This window comes from Lampetra planeri, chromosome 57, assembly GCF_965212315.1.
Source record: "Lampetra planeri chromosome 57, kcLamPlan1.2.h2, whole genome shotgun sequence".
Lineage (NCBI taxonomy): Eukaryota > Metazoa > Chordata > Hyperoartia > Petromyzontiformes > Petromyzontidae > Lampetra > Lampetra planeri.
In genome coordinates, this window is record NC_136163.1 from 2,321,883 (window position 1) to 2,347,756 (window position 25,874).

A 25,874-nucleotide genomic window follows, 5' to 3' on the forward strand; every position below is an offset into this window, starting at 1 on the left:
ATTCAGTATTTCAAGAGCCGCAATGCATCTGAGTACATATACTGTACTCACGTACATATCGTCAAGAAGCAGCCCGTAAAGAGCCGCATGCGGCTCCGGAGCCGTAGGTTGCCGACCCCTGCACTAGACGGTCAACATCTCGCTGTCTGACGAGGTCTGACTCTATTGACGATGAGCCGAGACGCGTTTGGCAACACGCTACTTCCGCAGCGAGTTTTTTTATTCTGCCTAAAAGGAGCAAATGTCCGCTCACCCTGGCAGTTTGTCACTGGCAAAGATAGACAAATCCGAAGTGACACGAAAAAACATTGGGGAACGCCAACTACAGATTAAGCGCCTGCAACGCCTCAAGCAATTTGGTTGGGCACCCTCAGAGTCAGACATGAAAGACTTTAATTGGATGAGTTCATTGGCAAAGTTCATGTCCAGGTCTGATGGATATGCAGCAGAGAGTGCATTTACCTTTTCCGCTATGACATCACTGCTAGACACCTGATCTGACATAAACAGAACTGCAAAGAGACCGGTCAAACGCTTGTAAGCATCCAAGCGATGCTCAAGGCATGCCACTAGCTTATCAATGACCACATTCAATGTTTCTATTCGAACTTCTCCCTCCCCTCAAGGGTCACACCTGGCTCTGAGCTCTCATCTGCAAATGTTTTGCGTTTCCTCTTCCGCTGAAGATCGTGCTCAGATGAACGAGAGACGCCTGTCACATTGAAGGCCGCCCTTTCAAAAGCCTCAAACTGGTCTCGCTGTCCCGCCACAAAACCCCTCCACGAAGACAAAAGCTGCGCCGCTACAGAGACGTCAATGCCACTTGTCTGTAGGTGCACGCTTGCGGCGTGGAACCGGTCAAGTACGACGTCCCAGACATGTGCCATGAACACCATCTCTAAGGTGTCCCATTTAGCACATAGTCCAGCGGCCTCAATTCGAGTATCTATTTTCTCATTATCATCATCATCTCTGATGTGGGTGTAATGTCTCCACACTGCCTTGGTTTTATTTTCATTATTTTATTATTTCCCTTCTACGTGACTTTACCGAAAGAACCAAGAAGATGAATCCCTGCAGTCACCAAAGCTTTAAATCGAAATTTAGCAGCCAAATGCTTTAAACGCGTGACGTTGGTTCTAAATGTGGAGGGAAAAACCGGAGGGCACGGAGAACAATCCACGTGACCACGGGGAGAGAGAGATACGTGTAGGACCTCCTGTATACCAGGCGAGGTAGTTAACATCTCCTAGCCACCGTGATGATGATGATGAGAGAGACACGCAAACTCCAAATATACAGCAGGCGTCAGGGTCGGGATCGAACCAACGACCTCTTGAATACCAGGCGAGGTAGTTAACATCTCCTAGCCACCGTGATGCTGATGATGGGAGAGACACGCAAACTTCAAATATACAGCAGCAGGCGTCAGGGTCGGGATCACACCCACGACCTCCTGTATACCAGGCGAGGCAGTTAACATCTTGAAACCATGGCACCCTGTTAGGGAGCACCTATTAAGCCCGGCAAGGCACTTAACATCGTTCTTCTCCCCAGGTGATGGTGTGTTTATGGATGTATTTATTTATGTTTAACTTCTTTCGCATTGTACGTAGCTAACCGTGCTAATTAAATTGGAGGTGCGGGGGAATGACAAAAAAACAAACTTTGCACACAGCACCCGGTATTAATTTCAGGCTGAGTCTACCTAGGATAGGCCCAGGACCAATTCAGATAATCGCTGGCACCGGTATCGGTGGGCATGAGCGGGAATCGAACTCGGATCGCCGGGTTCGTAGCGCAACGCTCTAACCGCTACACTACCGCTTCCCATACTTACGCACACAATACAAGAACAAAGATCTCCCGTGTAGCCTTAACAGACTGTTGGGGCAAGTGCTGTTAGCGAGCAGCACCTATGAAGGCCGGCACGACACACGAGGGACCGCTTGGCCAACACCACCACGCCCGGCCGCCTTTAATAATACACACTAATACACACACTCACATACTAACACACACACTCATACACTAATACACACACTCACATACTCATACACACTCACAAACACACACAAATATCCCCCGTGTAGCCTTAACAGACTGTTGGGGCAAGTGCTGTTAGCGAGCACCTATGAAGGCCGGTACGGCGCACGAGGGGGTGGGTGGCCAACACCACGCCCGGCCACCTTTGTCTCCCCAGTGGCGATGTTTACACACCGCACCCGGTACGCATTTGAGGCCGAGTCGACCTAGGGGGAGGCCCAGGACCGGTTCGGATAATTGTCACCGGTGTTGTTGGCTACGAGCGGGAATCGAATTTGGGTCGCCGGGTTCGTAGCGCAGCGTAGCGCTAACCGCTACACGTATACGTACACGCACCTAAAGTTTCATCAATTTGTAGAGATGGATCAGAAGCAAGCGCCTTTGCTTCTTACCAAAATATTCATGAGAAAAGTAAATACTTTTTTAACAAGCGAGTGTTCATGAACAACAGTGAGAACAAATAATAATTAAAGTTCAGCATCTGAAATTACAATTCCATAAAGACAAGCTGAGGATGAAACGTGTAATTTAAACGAATAGAGCAATTACAGAATGTATTTATCCCAAATAGTAGCGTTGCGAATAAGTGCAACCACTGTTTAATAATCTTTTTCTAAAAAAGAAATCCTTAAACCAATGTACTCGTCACCCCGTAGTGCGTCACAATTAATCGCTGTCTCATTATTTAGACTTCACTTAAAACAAGTAAACCCGTAAAAACAAAGTTTTTCACTATAAATCCTTTATATGCGTGGCATCGGGGCGGCTAGAGTCCTCTCGTCCTCTGGCAGCATTAAACAATTGGTAATTAAATATTTTAAGAAATTTTCCCTAAACAGTGTAAAATTTTGGAAAAAAATCTTTCACGAAAATGCATTGTCACGCACAACGAGTCTGTGCGCAAAATGTCAGCTCGATTGGATCACGGGAAGTGGGTTAAAAAACGACCTAAAGATTTGCACGGTCCTAAGCAAGCAAGCGAACATAATATAAAGGATTTAACAAGTATAACCCGTAAAAACAAAGTTTTTCACTATAAATCCTTTATATGCGTGGCGGCTAGAGTCCTCTCGTCCTCTGGCTTGAGATGGCTGCCACCTATGGGTCAGATAATTGCATGGCAGCATTAAGTAATTGGTAATTAAATATAATATTTTTGTCCTAAAAAGTGTAAAATTTTGGAAAAAAAATCACGAAAATGCATTGTCACGCACAACGAGTCTGTGTGCAAAATGTCAGCTCGATTGGATCACGGGAAGTGGGTTAAAAAACGACCGAAAAATTTGCACGGTCCAAGCAAGCAAGCGAACATAATATAAAGGATTTAAAACTACGAGAACTCTCATCCACAGCTTCTTTTGTTGCTGAATTGTAACTACTGCTGGCGGAAGGGGCCTTCCATCATCACCAATAGCAGCAGTATCAGCATCGTCATCTCAAGATATAGAATTATCGTCACGTCATTCAACAGCTGACGCAACAACATCAGAATCTTCATTGAGACTTGGGGAATCTGATAAGCTACGAAGCTTTTTCACAGACGGCCCACGAAAGATTTCTGTGCGAGCCCCTCCAGAGGGAGCCTTCTGAGGAGATGTTAACTACCTCGCCTGGTCTACAGGAGGTCGTGGGTTCGACCTCAAACCTGACGCCTGCTGCTGTATATTTGAAATTGTGTGTCTTTCTCTCTCATCATCATCACGGTGGCTAAGAGATGTTAACTCCCTCGCCTGGTGTACAGGAGGTCGTGGGTTCGATCCCGACCCTGACGCCTGCTGCTGTATATTTGGAGTTTGCGTGTCTCTCTCTCTCATCATCATCACGGTGGCGAGGAGATGTTAACTACCTCGCCTGGTGTACAGGAGGTCGTGGGTTCGATCCCGACCCTGACGCCTGCTGCTGTATATTTGGAGTTTGCGTGTCTCTCTCTCTCATCATCATCACGGTGGCTAGGAGATGTTAACTACCTCGCCTGGTATACAGGAGGTCGTGGGTTCGACCTCGACCCTGACGTCTGCTGCTGTATATTTGGAGTTTGCGTGTCTCTCTCTCCCCGTGGCCGCGTGGATTTTTCTCCGGGTGCTCCAATTTTGCCCTCCACGTTAACAATCAGCATCACGCGTCTACACGGTTTGGCTGTTCTAAATTTCCACAAAAGCCACTTCGTTGAGCTATCATTTGTGGCCAGGTCGCTTCTGAAAAATAGCTACGTAGTTCAGTGGGCCTTACCTTCCGTTTAATGAAATGTTTTTTTACAGTTCAATAGTTTAATGGGCATCTGACCTACTCTTCCAACCACGGAGAGGCACCTTTACAAAGTGTGAGTTACGCCCACGCTTCACCCCACCACCGCACGCAACCTACTGGGTTGTGAGTCCAGTTTAAACCGCTTTCTTTTTCCTCTTGGTTCTTTCGGTAAAGTCACGTAGAATGGAAATAATAAAATAATAAAAATAAAACATAATAAAATAATTCTCACTACGTTTCGGCCACAACGCAAGCAGCCGTCCTCAGGTGGAGAGCAGGTCTGTCTGTCGAGAAGACAGCGTCTGAATTTCAGACTCTGTCTTCTCGACAGACCTGCTTGCGTTGTGGCCGAAACGTCGTGAGAACTATTTTATTATGTTTTATTTTCATCATTTTATTATTTCCATTCTACGTGACTTTACCGAAAGAACCAAGAAGATGAATCCCTGCAGTCACGAAAGCTTTAAATCGTTTTGTTTTTCAATAGATTTTTCACGTGGTCACCAATTATGCAGCAAAAACCCTACTTTAACAACACTAGTGGTGTGTTTGTATACAAGTGTGTTGTATACGACTGTATATACATAAAAGCATGTGTCTATGTGTAAGTATACACGTCACCTGCAGGTCTCATTGAATGTGTGTTTGTGTGTACGTATGGGGAGCGGTGGTGCAGCGGTTAGCACTGCGCTGCGCTATGAATCCGGCGACCCGAATTTGATTCCCGCTCACGGCCAACACCAGTGACGATTAAATGAACCGGTCCTGGGCCTCCCCTAGGTCGACTCAGCCCTAAAATAGTACCTGGTGCAGTGTATGAACATCAGTAACGGGGAAGACAAAGGCAGCCGGGCAATGCACTGGTCTCCCACTCACCCCCCTCCCCACCTCGTGTCGCTAACAGCACTTGCCCCTGACAGTCTGCTGAGGCTATACGGGGATCTTTGTCTTTTGTATCTATATATGTATGCACATATGAATATCTGTGTGTGCATGCAACGTATCTGTGTGTCTGCGCACATCTGTAAGTATATGTATGGATGAGTGTTGTCTGTGTCCCTGTGTAGACATGCCTTGCTTGCTAGGGTGCTGTGTGTAGTACAGGTAGTCCTCTAATTACGATGGAGATGCGTTACGACGACCACATCGTAAGTCGAAAATATCGAAGATGGCCTATAGCCTACCCTGGAGCCTTAAAGAATGGTGATAATTTAGCAAAACAGAGCAATTTACAGTACCGTACTGTATCAACTATACACTGTGTGTATTTATTAATTACAATACTGTATTGCACAGTAAAATGTAAAGTAAAAAAATCAAGGTAAATCCTTAGCCTACCTATATGAACTGCAATTTAATCAAAAGTTCTTTCGGGAAACAATCCTATCTGCTAGAAAAAAAACTTTCAACGTGCATTGAACGTATCGTATCGTGGCAACCCTAAAATGAAATCGCTAAAGCTACGTGTCACACATGCATTGAACGTAACGTATCACATTGTACTGTGCTCACCAAGATTCTGTCCGTCGTCTGCATAACTGAACGATGTTAAGGTCGTTGATGGCAATTTTGTCGTATCGCCATCGTAAGATCGAAATATCGTAAGTAGGACCCCATCGTAACTCGAGGACTACCTGTATACACTTGTGTGAACATCTCTGTGTCCCTGTGTCAGAGGTCGCAAACGGGTTTTGATTCCTTACCCGTACCCGGCCGCACCAGGGTCGCAAACAGGTACCCTACCCGTACCCGGCTGGGTACGGGTACCCGTACGCTACCCGTACCCGTACCCTACCCGAAATGAATGACAAACGGTGACTCACCAGTGACTCACGGCCTACCCGTACCCGTACCCGGCCGCACCAGGGTCGCAAACGGGTACCCGTGCCCGGCCGGGTACGGGTAGCCGGGTATCGGGTAGGGTACGGGTTTCGGGTACCCGGTTGCGACCTCTGCCCTGTGTAGATGGCCAGTTGAAGGCTACACGGGGTGGGATCCTCTGTCTGTGTGCGTGCACCTGCCTGTAGGAACAGCGCCATGGTGCCGGTGAGAGCGGCGACGATGCCCGCGGGAGCCTCTCTCCCCGGCTGCATGAGCAGGCCGGGTTGCAGCAGCGTGTCCAGCAGCTGGAAGAGCATCGGCTGAAGGCGGCCGATCGCCAGCAGGGGGGAGCAGTGGCTCACCAGGGAGCCTAGAGTGCACACACACACAGAGAGAGAGAGACTCTTATATATAGATACACACAGAGAGAGAGACACACAGAGAGAGACTCTTACACATAGACACACACACAGAGAGAGAGAGACTCTTATATATAGATACACACAGAGAGAGAGACACACAGAGAGAGACTCTTACACATAGACACACACACAGAAAGAGAGAGAGACTCTTATATATAGATACACACAGAGAGAGACTCTTACACATAGACACACACACAGAGAGAGAGAAACTCGTATATATAGATACACACAGAGAGAGAGACACACAGAGAGAGACTCTTACACATAGACACACACACAGAGAGAGAGAGACTCTTATATATAGACACACACAGAGAGAGAGACACACAGAGAGAGACTCTTACACATAGACACACACACACAGAGAGAGACTCTTATATATAGATACACACAGAGAGAGAGACACACAGAGAGAGACTCTTACACATAGACACACACACAGAAAGAGAGAGAGAGAGACTCTTATATATAGATACACACAGAGAGACACACAGAGAGAGACTCTTACACATAGACACACACACAGAAAGAGAGAGAGACTCTTATATATAGATACACACAGAGAGAGAGACACACAGAGAGAGACTCTTACACATAGACACACACACAGAGAGAGACTCTTACACATAGACACACACAGAGAGAGACACACAGAGAGACTCTTACACATACATACACACACAGAGAGAGAGAAAAACTCTCTTATACATAGACACACACACTGAAAGAGACACACACAGAGAGAGACTCTTATACATAGACACACACAGAGAGACACACACAGAGAGAGACTCTTACACATAGACACACACAGAGAGACACACACACAGAGAGAGAGAGAAACTCTCTTATACATAGACACACACACTGAGAGAGACACAGAGAGACTATCTTATACATAGACACACACAGAGAGAGACACAGAGAGAGAGAGACTATATTATACATAGACACACACACACACACAGAGACGCTTATACATAGACACACACACAGAGAGAGACACACACAGAGAAATACTCTCTTATACATAGACACACACACTCAGAGACAGAGACACACACAGAGAGACTCTCTTATACATAGATACACACAGAGAGAGACTCTCTGATACATACACACACACACAGACACACAGAGAGAATATCTTATACATACATACACACACACAGAGAGACTTTCTTACACATACATACACACTCATAGACACACACACACAGAGAGAGACTCTTTTAAACATACATAGACACACACAGAGACACACACACACACAGAGACTCTTTTATACATAGACACACACACACAGAGACTCTTTCATACATAGACACACACATACACACTCATAGACATAGACACACACAGAGAGAGACTCTCTTACACATACATACACACTCATAGACAGAGACACACAGACACACTCATAGACAGAGACACACAGACACTCTCTTATACATAGACACAATCATTGATAGACACACAGAGAGAGACTCTTACACACATATACACACACTCATAGAGACACACAGAGAAACTCTCTTACACACAACAACCGCCATTCGCCACTAAGTCGGCGGTGACGTCACCACAGCGCTTGTGTAATGCGGGCGAAAGCGACCTTCCGGATGTGACGTCACGAGGAGGCGGAGCCAGGTGACGTGGGTGAAAGGTAGGGGGTCCTTAAGCGCGTAAACCGGAAGGAGAAGTCAGTCGGGGTGTGAATGGAAAGGTGTGGGGCCACGCGGGCGTACGAGCCGAGGGAGCACCGTCAGAAGCGGGAGCCAACCCTGGGAACAGTAGGGAGCTACTGGGAGGTGTAAAGCTGCAGACAGAGATAGGCAGTAAGGCTGTGTGTGAGGGGCAGCGAGGTGCCTGCCAAGAGTCGCAGGAGCAACGAGAAGGCGAGACAGCACGAGGCTGTCAGAGCTGCAGCAGGAACAGCCAAGGGAGCTGTGTGAGAGTACAGCAGCGGAGCTGCTGTGGGGCTGCAAGAGCGACAAGAACAGCAGCGGGGCTGCTGATGTGGACTGGAGTGACATCGGAACCAGCACAGAGAGAATAAGAGAGACAGCCGTGTGGGAACGCAGTACGGACCGAATAAAGGACACTGAGCCAGAGATCGTGGTCAAGTCTTTTATTACACTGGGGTCAGAAGTGAAACGGCATGTCTAAGCAAGTAAGGAAGAAAATTCCCCCGGCGCCAGCATCGGCTTCTTCGTCCGACGACGACGAATTCCCTCCGACCACGGATTCTGCTGGGGTGGTGGAGGAGAGCCCTGCTGAGGCGAGCACGGGGACGGGCGTGGAAGATGTCGGCGCGATGGCGGGTCCGTCAACAACATCGGACGCTGACCAAAGATGGCAACAGGTGGCAGAACAACTGAAGACACTCAAGGACGTCCTGGCGCATCTATGTCACCTCGTTACGCCAAGGACGACGATGGAACGAGAAGGTGCTCCACGGGCCGCCACGTTGCCTGCCCTGCCGCCGCCATTGGCCACGCGGCAAGAAGACGCCATCTTGCGCGCTCCGCGGCGCCAAACCGCCATCTTGGCCACGCCGCGGGCCGACGCCATTTTGAATTTGCCTCCAGAACAACCATCATTGGAAGACGGCGTAAAGAGGAGTCGGAGTCGCCACCTTACTACAGTTAAGGAATTCTCTATCGGGGGCGATTGGAGCGCTTTCGCCTGCCGATTTTTGGCGGCGGTTCGTTCAGCAAGATGGACCGATGCGGAGGCCTTGGAAGTGTTGCCGACTCTACTGGACGACGAATCTGTTCGATTTTTCCGTTCCATAACGGCCGATAAGAAGAAGACTTTATGTGGAGTTTTTGAGGAAATGGCCGACGCCTATGAGCCACCTGACGACGCGCATCGGCGATTCTCTCAACGACAACGAGCACCCGAAGAATCGCCCGTGGCGTTCAGGGGTGCGGTGTTGGAGCTGGCCATGGCAGCATATCCTGACACGCCACAGGATCTGCTCGAGCCTCTCATATTGGGGAAAATGCTGGAGCTGTCTCGGGATCTGGGGATCCCCATGCCTGTGTGTGGGCATGAGAAGCTCACGTCCCGGGCGGCAGCAAAGTGTCTGGATGCGCAGTTTAATCTCCGTCGCTGGAAGCAAGTGGCGGCATGGACGGGTGGGCCCGTCAAGGAAGGAGGCGCGATGGGGTGGGACCCCACAAGGGCGATCTATGTGCCAGATGAGCGGGGTCCACAGGAGCTGACGGCTGCCTCCTCTCCATGGCCGGGGCCGCGCGCTACGCCATCGGGACGGGGCCGCCGGGATGCAAGACCTGCGCTTCGGCGCAACGAGGCCGAGTGCTTCCGCTGCGGCCGTAGGGGCCATTACGCCAAAGATTGCTGGGCCCGCTTCCCGGGTCCGCCGCAGCAGGAGCCCACAACACCGGACAAGCCGACCAAGGAACCTCCGAAACTGGCATGTCGGCACGCACCAGACACTCGGCAAGGCTTTACACCTCACCCACCACCTTTGTTGCGCGATCCTATTGTTGTTGTTAAAGAAAGGCCATCGACGGGGCCTTGTCATTCAGTTACGCAGTGGCGCAAATTGGCACGGAGAGTTGTCGCGGCCGCTACGGGTTCGTCCACTGTACCGGGGTCCATACAAGGTGTGGACGTGCGCATTTTGGTCGACTCGGGAGCGTCTGCGACTATTATATCGGATGTCATTTTCCATCTGTTGGGCATTCCGCCGGGGGCTGTGCGTCCGGTTTATGGGTCTTGCGTCGCTGCGAACGGGGGTAGTATGGGTATCGTGGGCCAGGTGGATGCTAAGATATCTATAGGGGATGTGTCGGCTTCGGGCGTTGTGTTAATATCGAGATCTTTGGCGGTTCCTTGCTTACTAGGCACGGATTTTTTGGCTAAGATGCCCATTTTGATTAAAATCAATGAGAATTGTATTGAATTGCCGGGGGGCCGTCGAATCTCGTTTCTGCCGTCGCCCTGGGGGCGACCTGCTTCGGCCGTACAGGTGCAGGCGCTGTCCGTCGCATCTGTGGACATCCCACCTGGTTCACAGATGCTTATACCCTTGCGGTATCGGAAGCCCCTGCCCAATCGGCTAGGAGCACAAGGGGTCTTGTTGTCACCATCCGCCACGATAACAACGGGATTGGCGTTAGTTGGGGCACAGACCATCGTCCGGCCGGATCAATTACCGGTTTTACAGGTGCTTAATGCGGGGGTGGAAAACATCCGTGTTCCGGCCGGTACGGTTGTGGCACATGCCACTACGGCGTTTGCGACGCACGATTGTCCGCATCGCCGGGGAGTGGTCGCTGGTGTTTCCGAGCCAAGGGGTTCGGATAATCGTTGGATCGCTACCTTATGTGACGAAAATTCTTCCCTGTCCGTGGGGCAACGTGATGCGCTGCGTAAATTGTTGCTGATGTATTCGGATGTGTTCAGCTCCGACGATTTGGATTTGGGACGCACATCGTTGCTTTCCCATCACATTGAGACGGGCGACGCTGCCCCTATTCGGTTAAATTCGCATCGGATGAGTCCAGCGGAGCGAGAACACGTTCGGGGGGCGGTGGAAGACATGTTGGCTGCGGACATTATATCGCCATCGAACAGCCCATGGGGCGCTCCTGTGGTCTTGGTTAAGAAAAAGGATGGCAACTTGCGATTTTGTGTCGATTTCCGGAAATTGAATAAGATATCGGTGGCAGATGCGTACCCCCTGCCGCGTATGGACGACTCCCTTGACGCATTGTCGGGGGCTAAGTTCTTTTCCACACTGGACCTCTCTTCGGGATTTTGGCAGCTTCCCCTTGACGAGTCCTCACGGGAGAAAACCGCATTCCGTACGCCGCAGGGGTTATTTAAATTCAACTGCCTCCCGATGGGATTGAATGCGGCCCCTGCTACATTTCAAAGATTGATGGAGCTCGTTTTGACGGGGTTGCAGTGGGAGACGTGTCTTATATATTTGGACGATATTATTGTGTTCAGCCGCACATTTGAGGAACATTTAACGCGGTTGGAGACAGTGTTCACGAGGATGCGCTCTGCCAATTTGAAATTCAAACCAAAGAAATGCCACCTACTGCAACGGTCCGTCCGTTATTTGGGGCACATTGTGAGTGCAGAGGGGGTGTCCACGGACCCGGAAAAGACGGCATGTGTCCGGGATTGGCCGACTCCGGCCTCTGTAGGGGATGTTCGGCGGTTTTTGGGATTTGCCTCGTATTACCGAAGATTTGTGCCGGGGTTTGCGACGATTGCGAGGCCCTTGCATCTCCTTACGGGTAAAGGACGGAAATTTGTTTGGGGAGAGCCGGAAGAGGGGGCCTTTCGGAGTCTGCGTGATCTATTGGCTACGGCCCCGACATTGGATTATCCCGATTTTGATCGCCCTTTCATTCTTGATACGGACGCGAGTGACACAGGTATTGGGGCGGTATTATCACAGTCTAAAGGGGGCGTAGAGCGCGTCGTGGCGTATGGTAGCCGAGTCTTGTCGCCTGCGGAAACACGCTACTGTGTCACTCGTAGAGAACTTTTGGCGGTTGTTTTTTTCCTACGGCAATTTCGACCGTACCTTTACGGTCGTTCTTTTATTGTGCGTACGGATCATGCGGCCTTGCAATATGCACTTAAAATGGACCAGCCATCGGGACAGTGGGCACGTTGGTTGGACACGCTGCAGGAATTTTCCTTCCAAATTCAACATCGGAAGGGAGTGCGCCATGCGAACGCTGACGCACTTTCTAGATTACCAGGGCGCGCCCCTTGTAAATGTGCGTCGGGGACGCATAGGTGTTCGCCGATTCTGAACCCCCCTCAGCCGCTTACGTTGGCCGTCGAGAAGTCGGATACTCCGATGGAACCGGGACCGACTGATGGGGTTTTGAATCTGCCGCGGTCTGTCTGGATTCGGGAACAGATGATGGACGAGTCGTTGTTGTCCATGCGGAAGCGGTCTATGAGGGACAATGGGAGTCCGAGTTCGGCTGTGGGGCCGCGAACCGCTCTCCGAGATGGTCTGCTTATGTGGCAGGAAAGGTTCCAGGAAAGCTGGCGTGTGGTGGTACCAACGTCCTTGCGATTTGAGTTGATTAGAACTCTCCATTGTGACACACTATTGCATTTAGGGGTGCAGAAGACCTTGTTGACGTTACGTCATTATTTTTGGCACGGCATGGCGACAGATGTCGTAGGGCACGTGCGCGCGTGCCCTGAATGCGCCCGGCGTAAGCCGCCTAAACATCCTTACGTGCCGCCTCTCCAGTCGATTCAGGTGTCTCGAGTCAATGAATTGGTGGCACTGGACATATTGGGACCCTTCCCACCATCGGCGAGGGGAAATAAATATTTGCTGGTAGGGGTTGAGTATCTCTCCCGTTGGCCGATGGCCTGGCCGTTGCCCGATCAGTCGGCCGCGGCCATCACCGACGCCTTTTTGTTTGGGTACATTATGGACAAGGGGGCGCCGGAGAGACTCCTCACGGATCAGGGCCGAAATTTCTCTTCTAAATTATTGGCTGAAGTGTGCGCAGGCCTTGGGACTAAGAAGATACGGACATCTCCATACCATCCGCAGACGGATGGTATGGTTGAGCGGCTGAACAGGACATTGTCTGCCATGCTTTGCCATACTGTGAGTGAACAGCAATCGGATTGGGATCTGCACATCCCCGGAGTGCTTTCGGCGTACAGGATGACGCCCCATGCGGCTACAGGGTATTCGCCGTTTTACCTTATGTATGGTCGGGAAAACGTGCCTCCGGTGGATGTGCAATTGGGTACTGGGGTGAAGGGACCTCGTAAACCACTCCCTGAATACATTCAGGACACAGTTCGCCGGGTTACGGAGGCGCGGGAAAACGCCCGCGTGGCTACGGCCAAAGCCCAGGCCCGGAACGAGCGGTATGCTCGGCGGTCTGAGGGAGAGTGCCCCTGGAAGGTGGGAGACCTGGCCTGGCTCCATTGCCCGCAGGTGCGGCCGGGGACCTCTCCTAAATTGCACAAACCTTGGCATGGTCCTGTGCGCCTCATTGAGGTTCCCAATCCACAGTCGGCGCGCGTTCAGTTTGGTTCTCGCCGTTGGTTTGTTCATACGTCGCGGTTGAAACCATATGTTGCTCCCCTACGTGATGCGTCATCTCCCAATGTTGCCTTGCCGGGGTCTGTTGCTGCTGACTCTGACTCTTCCCCGCCTGCGTCCATTGATCTTGCTGGAGCGCCTGTCGTACCTGTTCCAGACAGGCCGACCGTGACACCGCGGGGGAGGAGTGGGCCTGTTCGGAGGGCGCCTGCCAGGGCTGCGGTACCTTCAAGCCCGGCGACCCTTCCGACCCCGCTGCAGGCGCATTCGCGGAATACGACCAAGACTGATTCGTCAGGGACACGAGATGTCGGTGGACTTCCAATCGCAGCAGGGGAATTACCCCCTGTCATTTCTCGTGTTCCTTCGCGTCCCCGTTCTACAAGTGGGCCGCCGACCGTCCGGGACGGGCCGGCGACCCGCACTCGTTCCAAATCGCTTACGTTTCGTTGATTGTATGTTGTTATTGTTCTTGTTCTTGCCGTCGTATTTATCGCATGCTTTCGTACGTTCGTCGATGTTACTTGTGTGTTGTTCTTGTTGTTATATTGCATGCTTAGTGTCCTTTAAGGGGGAAGGTCGGTTCACCGCATTACGCTTTGGTGTTGTTCAGCCGAGGTCGGCTGGGTTTTTTCTATGGGGGAGGGTGGTGTAATGCGGGCGAAAGCGACCTTCCGGATGTGACGTCACGAGGAGGCGGAGCCAGGTGACGTGGGTGAAAGGTAGGGGGTCCTTAAGCGCGTAAACCGGAAGGAGAAGTCAGTCGGGGTGTGAATGGAAAGGTGTGGGGCCACGCGGGCGTACGAGCCGAGGGGGCACCGTCAGAAGCGGGAGCCAACCCTGGGAACAGTAGGGAGCTACTGGGAGGTGTAAAGCTGCAGACAGAGATAGGCAGTAAGGCTGTGTGTGAGGGGCAGCGAGGTGCCTGCCAAGAGTCGCAGGAGCAACGAGAAGGCGAGACAGCACGAGGCTGTCAGAGCTGCAGCAGGAACAGCCAAGGGAGCTGTGTGAGAGTACAGCAGCGGAGCTGCTGTGGGGCTGCAAGAGCGACAAGAACAGCAGCGGGGCTGCTGATGTGGACTGGAGTGACATCGGAACCAGCACAGAGAGAATAAGAGAGACAGCCGTGTGGGAACGCAGTACGGACCGAATAAAGGACACTGAGCCAGAGATCGTGGTCAAGTCTTTTATTACACTTGTGCCAGGCTATGTGCACGTTACGGCCAAATGAAGTGTCGAACGTCCACTGGCAGGTCACGGGAAAGACCATGGGTTGAATGACTGAGATGACTGGCTGATGCACCACCTCTGCCCCCTACTGTGCCAACTTGCTGTGCTTTAGCCACCCGGCACTCCGCTCGTTGTTGTGAGCATCGCTCCTCTCCCCTCTGTTGTTGTTGGAGGGCGACTGCCTCCAACTGCCCAGTAGCGTCCTTCACGAGCCTTATTCCACAGAGGCCGATCTTGACACCGCTGGTACCAGTCATTGGCAAGTCCACTCAGCTCCACGTCCTCCTGTACCACATCACTCCATCTCTTCTCTAGCCCGTGCCGCGCCCGTTTAGCCCCCTCGATCCGGCCGAACAAAAGCTGTTTCGGCATGCGGTGGCTGGGCATGCGGGCTACATGACCCAGCCAACGCAGCCTTGCCTGCCGGAGGAGCTCACCGATGGGACTTTGTACAGTCTTACAAATACAAAGATCCCCCGTATAGCCTTAACAGACTGTAGGGGCAAGTGCTGTTAGCGAGCACCTATGAAGGCCGGAACGGCACACGAGGGGGTGGGTGGCCAGCACCACGCCCGACCGCCTTTGTCTCCCCAGTGGCGATGTTTACACACCGCACAAGATACTCATGTAAGGCTGAGTCGACCTAGGGGAGGCCCAGGACCGGTTCAGATAATCGTCACCGGTGTTGGCCGTGAGCGGGAATCGAACCCGGGTCGCCGGGTTCAAAGCGCAGCGCGCCAACCGCTGCACTACCGCTCCCCACGTCTTACACACGCTCATCGACAGACACTCTCATAGGTAGGCTGGACACAGAGAGACAGAGAGAGACAGAGACAACAGGAGGGTGAGCCTAGAACAAATACTCACAGCGGGAAACACGATTATTCATATAAACTATCATCATATACAGACGTAAATACAATCATAGGCAGTGACACAGAGATGCAGCAGCGAGTAACAGTGGCACTCACGGATACCTCGAGCACAGAGACACTCTCATACACACAGAGACAGACATACTCTCATACACGTAGAGACAGAGACCGTGTCGTGCATACACACAGAGACAGACATACTCTCATACACACAGAGACAGACATACTCTCATACACACAGAGACAGAGACCGTGTCGTGCATACACACAGACATACATACTCTCATACACACAGAGACATACATACTCTCATACACACAGAGACAGACATACTCTCATACACACAGAGACAGAGACCGTGTCGTGCATACACACAGAGACATACATACTCTCATACACACAGAGACAGACATACTCTCATACACACAGAGACAGAGACCGTGTCGTGCATACACACAGAGACATACATACTCTCATACACACAGAGACAGACATACTCTCATACACACAGAGACAGAGACCGTGTCGTGCATACACACAGAGACATACATACTCTCATACACACAGAGACAGACATACTCTCATACACACAGAGACAGAGACCGTGTCGTGCATACACACAGAGACATACATACTCTCATACACACAGAGACAGACATACTCTCATACACACAGAGACAGACATACTCTCATACACACAGAGACAGAGACCGTGTCGTGCATACACACAGAGACATACATACTCTCATACACACAGAGACAGACATACTCTCATACACACAGAGACAGAGACCGTGTCGTGCATACACACAGAGACATACATACTCTCATACACACAGAGACAGACATACTCTCATACACACAGAGACAGACATACTCTCATACACACAGAGACAGAGACCGTGTCGTGCATACACACAGAGACATACATACTCTCATACACACAGAGACAGACATACTCTCATACACACAGAGACAGAGACCGTGTCGTGCATACACACAGAGACATACATACTCTCATACACACAGAGACAGACATACTCTCATACACACAGAGACAGACATACTCTCATACACACAGAGACAGAGACCGTGTCGTGCATACACACAGAGACATACATACTCTCATACACACAGAGACAGACATACTCTCATACACACAGAGACAGACATACTCTCATACACACAGAGACAGAGACCGTGTCGTGCATACACACAGAGACATACAAGGCATTAATTCTAGATTTGAAGCTTTCGTGACTGCAAGGATTCATGTTCTTAGGTTTTTTCGGTAAAGTCACGTAGGTAAAAAATTAAAATTAATAAAATAAAAATAAAATAAAAATCACGACGTTTTGAGACTCAAGCTGCCACCTTACCATAATAATAAAAAGTGTGCCGTTCCTGCCCCCCCCCCTCAACCATTATATATACGGAGTGGTAGCTCTTGTAATCTCTCATTTACTTGATACAGCTGTCGTGGCTGTGACGGTTCCACCTGAAGACGGAAGCTTGTGTTGCCTCCGAAACGTCGTGATTTTTATTTTATTTTTATTTTATTTTACTTTTATTAATTTTAATTTTTTTACCTACGTGACTTTACCGAAAAAAACCTAAGAACATACAAGGCAACAGTAGGGGGTAGCAGTGTGGCTCACCGGGAAGCCTTAAGGAGTATGGCATGCACACAGAGACTCTCTCTCTTACACGTGCACAGACACAGAGAAATATACACTCTTGTACATACACACACACACACGCGCGCTCTTAATGTATATATATACGTACACACAGGAACAAAGTGGCCTGTATAGCCTTTATTAGAAACGTCGGGGCTGTTAGCGAGCACCAATTCAGGGCGGTAAGACGCACACGAGGGGGTGGGTGGCCAGCATCACAGCCCGGCCACCTTTGTCTCCCCACTGCCGATGTTTACACACCGCATCGAGCATTTAATACGGGCCGAGTCTACCTAGGGGGAGGCCCATGAGCAGTTCAGATAATCGTCACCGATTTTGCCCATGAGCGGTTCAGATAATCGTCACCGATTTTGCCCATGAGCGGTTCAGATAATCGTCACCGATGTTGCCCATGAGCAGTTCAGATAATCGTCACCGATGTTGCCCATGAGCGGGAACTCAACTCGGGTGTGACCGGGTTCGCAGCGCAGCCAATCGCTGCGATTGCCGCTGTTGGGCCTCCCCTAGGTCGACTCGGCCTTGAATGAGTACCTGGTGGTGCAGCTGGCCACACCACCCCCTCGTGCTCCGTTGCAGCCTCTATAGGCGGCACGGGAACGCGCACTCCGTTATAACGTGGTTTCTAAGCCGTCGACAGCGAACTACAGGTAGTCCCCGAGTTACGGCGGTCCGACTCACGCTATTTCGATCTTGCGATGGCGATCGCGGTACGACAAAATTGTAAAATATTTTAAATTCCGCGCGGCAGGCAAACGCAGCAGCGTACGAGGTACGATGCTTCACGTTGGGACGCTGCCGGGATGAACGCATCTCTCCCCCCGCCTTGTGTGGTGATGTCTCTCACTCTCTCTTACCAGCGAGGATTGTTTCCTGAAAAAAACTTTCTATTAAATTGCAGTTCATATAGGTAGGCTAAGAATTTACCTTGTGTTTTTTAACTTTACATTTTACCGTGCAATACAGTATTGTAATTAATAAATACACACAGTATATAGTTTCATCTTCTTGGTTCTTTCGGTAAAGTCACGTAGAAGGGAAATAATAAAATAATCAGGCGCTGTCTTTCCGACAGACCTGTTCTTCACCTGAGGACGGCTGCTTGCGTTGTGGCCGAAACGTCGTGAGAATTATTTTATTATATTATTTATTATGTTTTTTTTTTATTTCCCTTCTACGTGACTTTACCGAAAGAACCAAGAATATGAATCCCTGCAGTCACGAAAGCTTTAAATCGAAATGTAACATTTGGGCAGTTTTCCAGCGTTGATTCGAGCAATAAGCCCTGACTGCTGATAAGATATCGAGTGTCGAAACTGGTCCCGAGCTCTGCTTGTGTTGACATAATGCCGCTGAAATGTACTGCACTCTCAGACGGCGTGCATGCGGCTCACGGGGTTGTGGTTCTTTCGGTAAAGTCACGCAGAAGGGAAATAATAAAATAATAAAAATATAAAACAATAAAAATTCTCACGACGTTTCGACTGCAACACAAGCAATCATCATCAGGTTTTGACCTTCAATGTTCCATCAGCAGCTGCTGATGGAACTGCCCATCTTAAAAGGGAAGCTCCCCCTCCCTGTCCCTTTAAAATACGGGGGGGGAGGTCCAGGTTGAGTGTAAAATAATTGAACGCTTTAAAGCTTTCGTGACTGCAGGGATTCATCTTCTTGGTTCTTTCGGTAAAGTTACGTAGAAGGGAAATAATAAAATAATACAAATAAAACATCATAAAATTTTGATTTAAAGTTTTCGTGACTGCAGGGATTCATCTTCTTGGTTCTTTCGGTAAAGTCACGTAGAAGGGAAATAATAAAATAATAAAAATATAAAACAATAAAAATTCTCACGACGTTTCGGCCACAACGCAAGCAGCCGTCCTCAGGTGAAGACCAGGTCTGTCGGGGAGACAGCGTCTGAATGAAACAACACCACGCTTGGAGCGACAGACCTGGTCTTCACCTGAGGACGGCTGCTTGCGTTGTGGCCGAAACGTCGTGAGAATTATCGTATTATGTTTTATTTTTATTATTTTATTACTTCCCTTCTACGTGACTTTACCGAAAGAACCAAGAAGATAATTGAACGCATTAACTCAACTTAATCTTGGCAGGCAAAACAATTCTGATGGCAGGCTCACACCGAGTGAAGGGGCACCACGCTGGCAACATGTTAACTACCTCGCCTGATATACAGGAGATTGTGGGTTCGACCCTGACGCCTGCTGCTGTATATTTGGAGTTTGCGTGTCTCTCTCTCTCATCAGCATCACGGTGGCTAGGAGATGTTAACTACCTCGCCTGGTATACAGGAGGTCGTGGGTTCGATCCCAACCCTGACGCCTGCTGCTGTATATTTGGAGTTTGCGTGTCTCTCATCATCATCATCACGGTGGCTAGGAGATGTTAACTACCTCGCCTGGTATACAGCTGTATCTCCTACTATGCAAACTTGCTGTATTTTAGCCACCCGGCGCTCCGCTCGTTGTTGTGAGCGTCGCTCCTCCGCCCTCCGTTGTTGCTGGAGGGCGACTGCCTCCAACTGCCCAGTAGCGTCCTTCACGAGCCTCCTCCACACACGCTGACACGTGTCCAAATATTGATGCATGTGTAAATATACACACACACACACAGAGAGAAATATACAGATACACGCACAGAGGGTAAGAATAATACCGGGGATATAAAACCCTATCGTTTTGTAATTAGCCACACAGATATAAACAGAAAGAAAGACACGTACACAAGTATTTACACAATCACTGCACACAGACAAAGCCACCCATGAAGGCCAGAACGGCACGCACAAAGGCGCCAACGCTTGCACACTGCACCAGGTGTTGCACTCATTTGCGGCCGAGTCGACCTAAGGGAGGACCAGTTAAAGATATTCGTCACTGGTGATGGTGGCCTTGCGGAGCGGTGCATTGCCACACGACCGCTCCCCCGTATACCAGACGGCTTATCAATATACAAAGACACATATCTCCTAGGTAGCCGATAGAGGCCGTCAGGGCAAGTGCTGTTAGTTCGCAAGACCTCTTTTTGTTATATGTATACCTACAACCATTTCCGTGTACCCCAATGAGTCGAGTAACCGAAGCAGATTGTAACGAATACTGGTAGGAACCTCCTGGTTACACCAGCCCACAGGGGATTATTGTGTCCGTCCGTACGTCGTGCAGGGAGGGGCTGGGTGGGAAGGGAGGGGCTTGATGGGGTGGGGAGGGGAGGGTGGGGCTGGGTGGGGAGGGGCTGGGTGGGGAGGGGAGGGTGGGGTGGGGCTGGGTGGGGAGGGGCTGGGTGGGAAGGGAGGGGCTGGGTGGGGAGGGGAGGGTGGGGAGGGGCTGGGTGGGGAGGGTGGGGAGGGGCTGGGTGGGGAGGGTGGGGAGGGGAGGGTGGGGAGGGGCTGGGTAGGGAGGGTAGGGTGGGGAGGGGCTGGGAGGGGAGGGTGGGGAGGGGCTGGGTGGGGAGGGTGGGAGGGGCTGGGTGGGGAGGGACTGGGTGGGGAGGGTGGGGCTGGGTGGGGAGGGGCTGGTCACCCCGTGGTGCCCTTATAAAACTCAACGTTCAACCTACTCACGCCGGCTTGTGCCCGCCCTCACAGTCGGGCACATTTGCGGAATACACCACGCCGCCGTTGACCCTGCAGGCCATTGACCGAGCAACCCACCAACGTTCCTTCCAGCTCCCTCCGCAGGAATGTGTTCGATGGGCGGAGTAATCGATTTCACCGGTGATCAGAGAGTCGATCTCGGGTGCAATCTTCGCGGGCGATTGGGGCTCGTTGTCAGGAGGGTGCTGTGATGGGTGGAATGTGCAGCTGAAATACGTTGGGTTTTTGCGCGTTGATTTGGACGATGTACATTTTTTTACATTTTTACACAATCCGGCACACACTCTCACACTCGTACAACAGGGACTCACCCGTACAGCTCCAACAGACTCGTGGGGCAAGTGCTGTTGCTGAGCGCCTTCTCAAGCACACACACACACACACGTACACAAAGACAAAGATCCCCTGCATAGCCTGAACAGACTGTTGGGGCAAGTGCTGTTAGCGAGCACCTATGAAGACCGGCACCACGGCGCAAGAGAGGGTCGGTGGCAAAAGCCACGCCCGGCCGCCTTTGTCTCCCTAGTGGCGATGTTTACACACCGCGCGCGCACACTCACACAGTCTCAAGCACATACACACGCACACAAAGATCCCCCGTATAGCCTGACCAGACTGTTGGGGCAAGTGCTGTTAGCGAGCACCTATGAAGGCCGACACGGTACACGAGGGGGTGGGTGGCCAGCACCACGCCCGAACGCCTCTGTCTCCCCATTGGTGATGTTTACACACCTGCACCAGGTACTCATTTGAGGCTGAGTCGACTTAGGGGAGACCCAGGACCGAACTCGGGTCGCCGAGTTCGTATCACAGCACCGCTACACGACCGCTCCACACACATTCACAAATGTACACGTGCACTGCTGCTGTATCACAAACAGACACCACACAACAACAACAACCACCGCTCGCCACTAAGTGGCGGTGACATCAGCGCAGTACTTGTGTCTTGTTTGGTGCACTTTCTCACGCACAGACACACTCATGTACACAGCGTCTAAGACACACACTAGGACCAGCTACTCGCATTCACACACACACACACAAGCATACACACCTCCCCGTAACACACATTCATAGGCATTCACACACAACAAGTGTACACACCTCTCCAACTCACACACATACAAACGTACACCTCTTCCACTCACTCACATTCACACACACAAGCATACACACCGCTCTCCCCCTCTCAACTCACACACTCCCTCCTATACACAAGCATACACACTCACTCACATTCACACACTCACTCACATTCACACACACACAAGCATACACACAACTCCCCCCCTCACTCACACTCCCACTCACACACACAAGCAGAGACACACCTCTCCAACTCACACACACTCATTCACACTCTCTCACTCACACACTCACTCACATTCACACACTCACTCACTCACATTCACACACACACACAAGCATACACACACACACAAGCATACACACACACTCACATTCACACACACACTCACACACAAGCACACACTCACTCACTCACAAGCACACACACACACAAGCACACACATACACTCACAAGCACACACACACACACTCTCACACATTCACACACACAAGCATACACACACCGCTCTCCCCCCCTCACACACTCACACACACCGCTCTCCCCCCCCTCACACACTCACCGCTCTCCCCCTCACACACACACACTCTCACACACTCACTCACACACACACCGCTCCGCCCCCTCACACACACACACTCGCACACAAGCACACACACCGCTCTCCCCCCCTCACACACTCACACTCACCGCTCTCCCCCTCACACACTCACACACACTCACTCACACACACACCGCTCCGCCCCCTCACACACACACACACTCGCACACAAGCACACACACCGCTCCCCCCCACACACACTCACACTCACCGCTCTCCCCCTCACACACTCACACACACTCACTCACACACACACCGCTCCGCCCCCTCACACACACACACTCGCACACAAGCACACACACCGCTCCCCCCCACACACACTCACACTCACCGCTCTCCCCCTCACACACTCACACACTCTCACACACTCACTCACACACACACCGCTCCGCCCCCTCACACACACACACACTCGCACACAAGCACACACACCGCTCTCCCCCCCTCACACACTCACACTCACCGCTCTCCCCCTCACACACTCACACACACTCACTCACACACACACCGCTCCGCCCCCTCACACACACACACACTCGCACACAAGCACACACACCGCTCCCCCCCCACACACACTCACACTCACCGCTCTCCCCCTCACACACTCACACACTCTCACACACTCACTCACACACACACCGCTCCGCCCCCTCACACACACACACTCGCACACAAGCACACACACCGCTCTCCCCCCCTCACACACTCACACTCACCGCTCTCCCCCTCACACACTCACACACACTCACTCACACACACACCGCTCCGCCCCCTCACACACACACACACACTCGCACACAAGCACACACACCGCTCCCCCCCCACACACACTCACACTCACCGCTCTCCCCCTCACACACTCACACACTCTCACACACTCACTCACACACACACCGCTCCGCCCCCTCACACACACACACTCACACACAAGCACACACACCTCTCCCCCCCACACACACTCACACTCGCGCGTGCGCGTGTGTAACATGGGAAGTCTGCCGCTCGTCAAAATCCGCCGCGGAGACCCGGGGGGGGTCTGACCTCCCACCGTCAGGGGAAGGGGGCAGCCTCGCAACATCAAGACGGGCGCTCGTGCACTCTACCCCCCCCCCCCCCTTCAATGCCACCTCTATTCCCGCTGTCAGGGCTGAGCGGACCTAGCGGGGGCACGCAAGTACCGACGTGCGCGATGACAGACCGAGCGTGCCGGCTACACGAAGATCCCGTGCCGCTGTGAAACATCGTCAGCACTGGGTAGAGGCAAAGGCGGCCGAGCATGGCTCCTGGCCACACCTCAGAGGTCGCAAACGGGTTTTGATTCCTTACCCGTACCCGGCCGCACCAGGTTGGCAAACGGGTACCCGTACGCTACCCGTACCCTACCCGAAATGAGTGACAAACGGTTACTCACCGGTGACTCACGGTCTACCCGTACCCGTACCCGGCCGCACCAGGGTTGCAAACGGCTACCCGTACCCGGCTGTACCCGTCCGGGTATCGGGTAGGGTACGGGTACCTGATTGCGACCTCTGGGATGAAGCCATGTTGCAGGCGCGGGTGGGTTGATTCTAGGAACTTGAATTGTGAGAAGAGACAAGACGTTGGGAAATGAGTGACAAACGGTGACTCACCGGTGACTCACGGCCTACCCGTACCCGGCCGCACCAGGGTCGCAAACGGGTACCCGTACCCGGCCGAGTACGGGTACCCGGGTATCGGGTAGGGTACGGGTATCGGGTAACCGGTTGCGACCTATGGTTGCTCGCTAAGCGCCCTTGCCGCGACTGCCTGCGGAGGCTACTCGGAGACCCTTTGTCTTTGTGTGCTGAGATCAATTCGTTTCACCACTGCACCACGAGAAATCCTGAAGGTGCACTGGACATTACAGGATGCAACTGTGAAATTGTTATTTTTTTTTTCCACTTTAAATTTAAGTTTGCTATTGCAACAGTTTAGAATAATAATCATTCTGAAATAACTGTCTAAGAAAATTATAATAAAAATTATCCAAGGATTTGAACTGCGCGAGGATATGCGTTTTTGTGTGCGAGCGGTGAGCGCGCCAAAACCAGCGACGATTATCTCAACTGGTCCTGGGCCTCCCCTAGGTCGACTCAGCCTCAATTGAGTACCTGGTGCGGTGTGTAATCGTCAGCACCGGGGAGACCAAGGCGACAGGGTATGGTGCTGACCACCCACCTCATCGTGTACCGGGCAGGCCTCCTCCATAGGTGCTCGCTAACAGCAATTGCCCCGAAAGTCTTTCACGGCTATACGGGGGATCTTTGTCTTTTGCGCGTGGGTGTAAGCGTGTGTATGCGCGAGTGTAATTGTGCGAGCGCGCGCGCGTGTGTGTGTGTGTGTATTCTGAATGTCCAGTAATCTAACACCGCAAAGGGAAATGAAGTTTATAAAGGGAAAAATGTAACAAAATATATACATATACACATACACACACACACATATACATACTTGCATACGTAACCACTAACACACACACACCATCACGAGACAAAGATCCCCCGTGTAGCCTTAACAGACTGTTGGGTCAAATGCTCTTGGCGAGCACCTATGAAGGCCGGCACGGCACACGAGGGGGTGGGTGGCCAGCACCACGCCCGACCGCCTTTGTCTCCCCAGTGGCGATGTTTTAAACACCGCACCAGGTGCTCGTTTGAGGCCGAGTCGACCTAGGGGAGGCCCACGACTGGTACAGATGATCGTCACCGGTGTTGGTGGCCGCGGCCGGGAATCGAACTCGGGTCGCTGTGTTCATAGAGCAGTGCGCTAAACAAACCCCGTACCCACCCAACAACCGCCATTCGCCACTAAGTGGCGGTGACGTCACCACGACGCTTGTGCCAGGCCATGTGCACCTTGAGGCCACGTGAAGTGTCGAACGCCCGCTGGCAGGAGGTCACGGGGCAGACCCAGGTGCCACGGGTCGACTGACCGAGATGACCGAGATGACTGGCTGATGCACCACCTGTGCCCCCTACTGTGCCAACTTGCTGTGCTTTAGCCACCCGGCGCTCCGCTCGTTGTTGTGAGCGTCGCTCCTCCGCCCTCCGTTGTTGTTGGAGGGCGACTGCCTCCAACTGCCCAGTAGCGTCCTTCACGAGCCTCCTCCACTGAGGCCGATCTT

General features: G+C 51.7%; 1 protein-coding gene across 1 annotated transcript in view; it reads right to left on the reverse strand.

The window, feature by feature from the left end:
* The window catches only part of LOC144735748 (protein MMS22-like), a 175,215-nt gene that overhangs the window by 38,073 nt on the left and 111,268 nt on the right, over positions 1-25,874 (reverse strand). Inside the window, exon 22 of the mRNA XM_078618246.1 lies at positions 6,315-6,484. Within this exon, the coding sequence (XP_078474372.1) occupies positions 6,315-6,484 (170 nt within the window). The remainder of the gene's footprint in view (positions 1-6,314; positions 6,485-25,874) is intronic.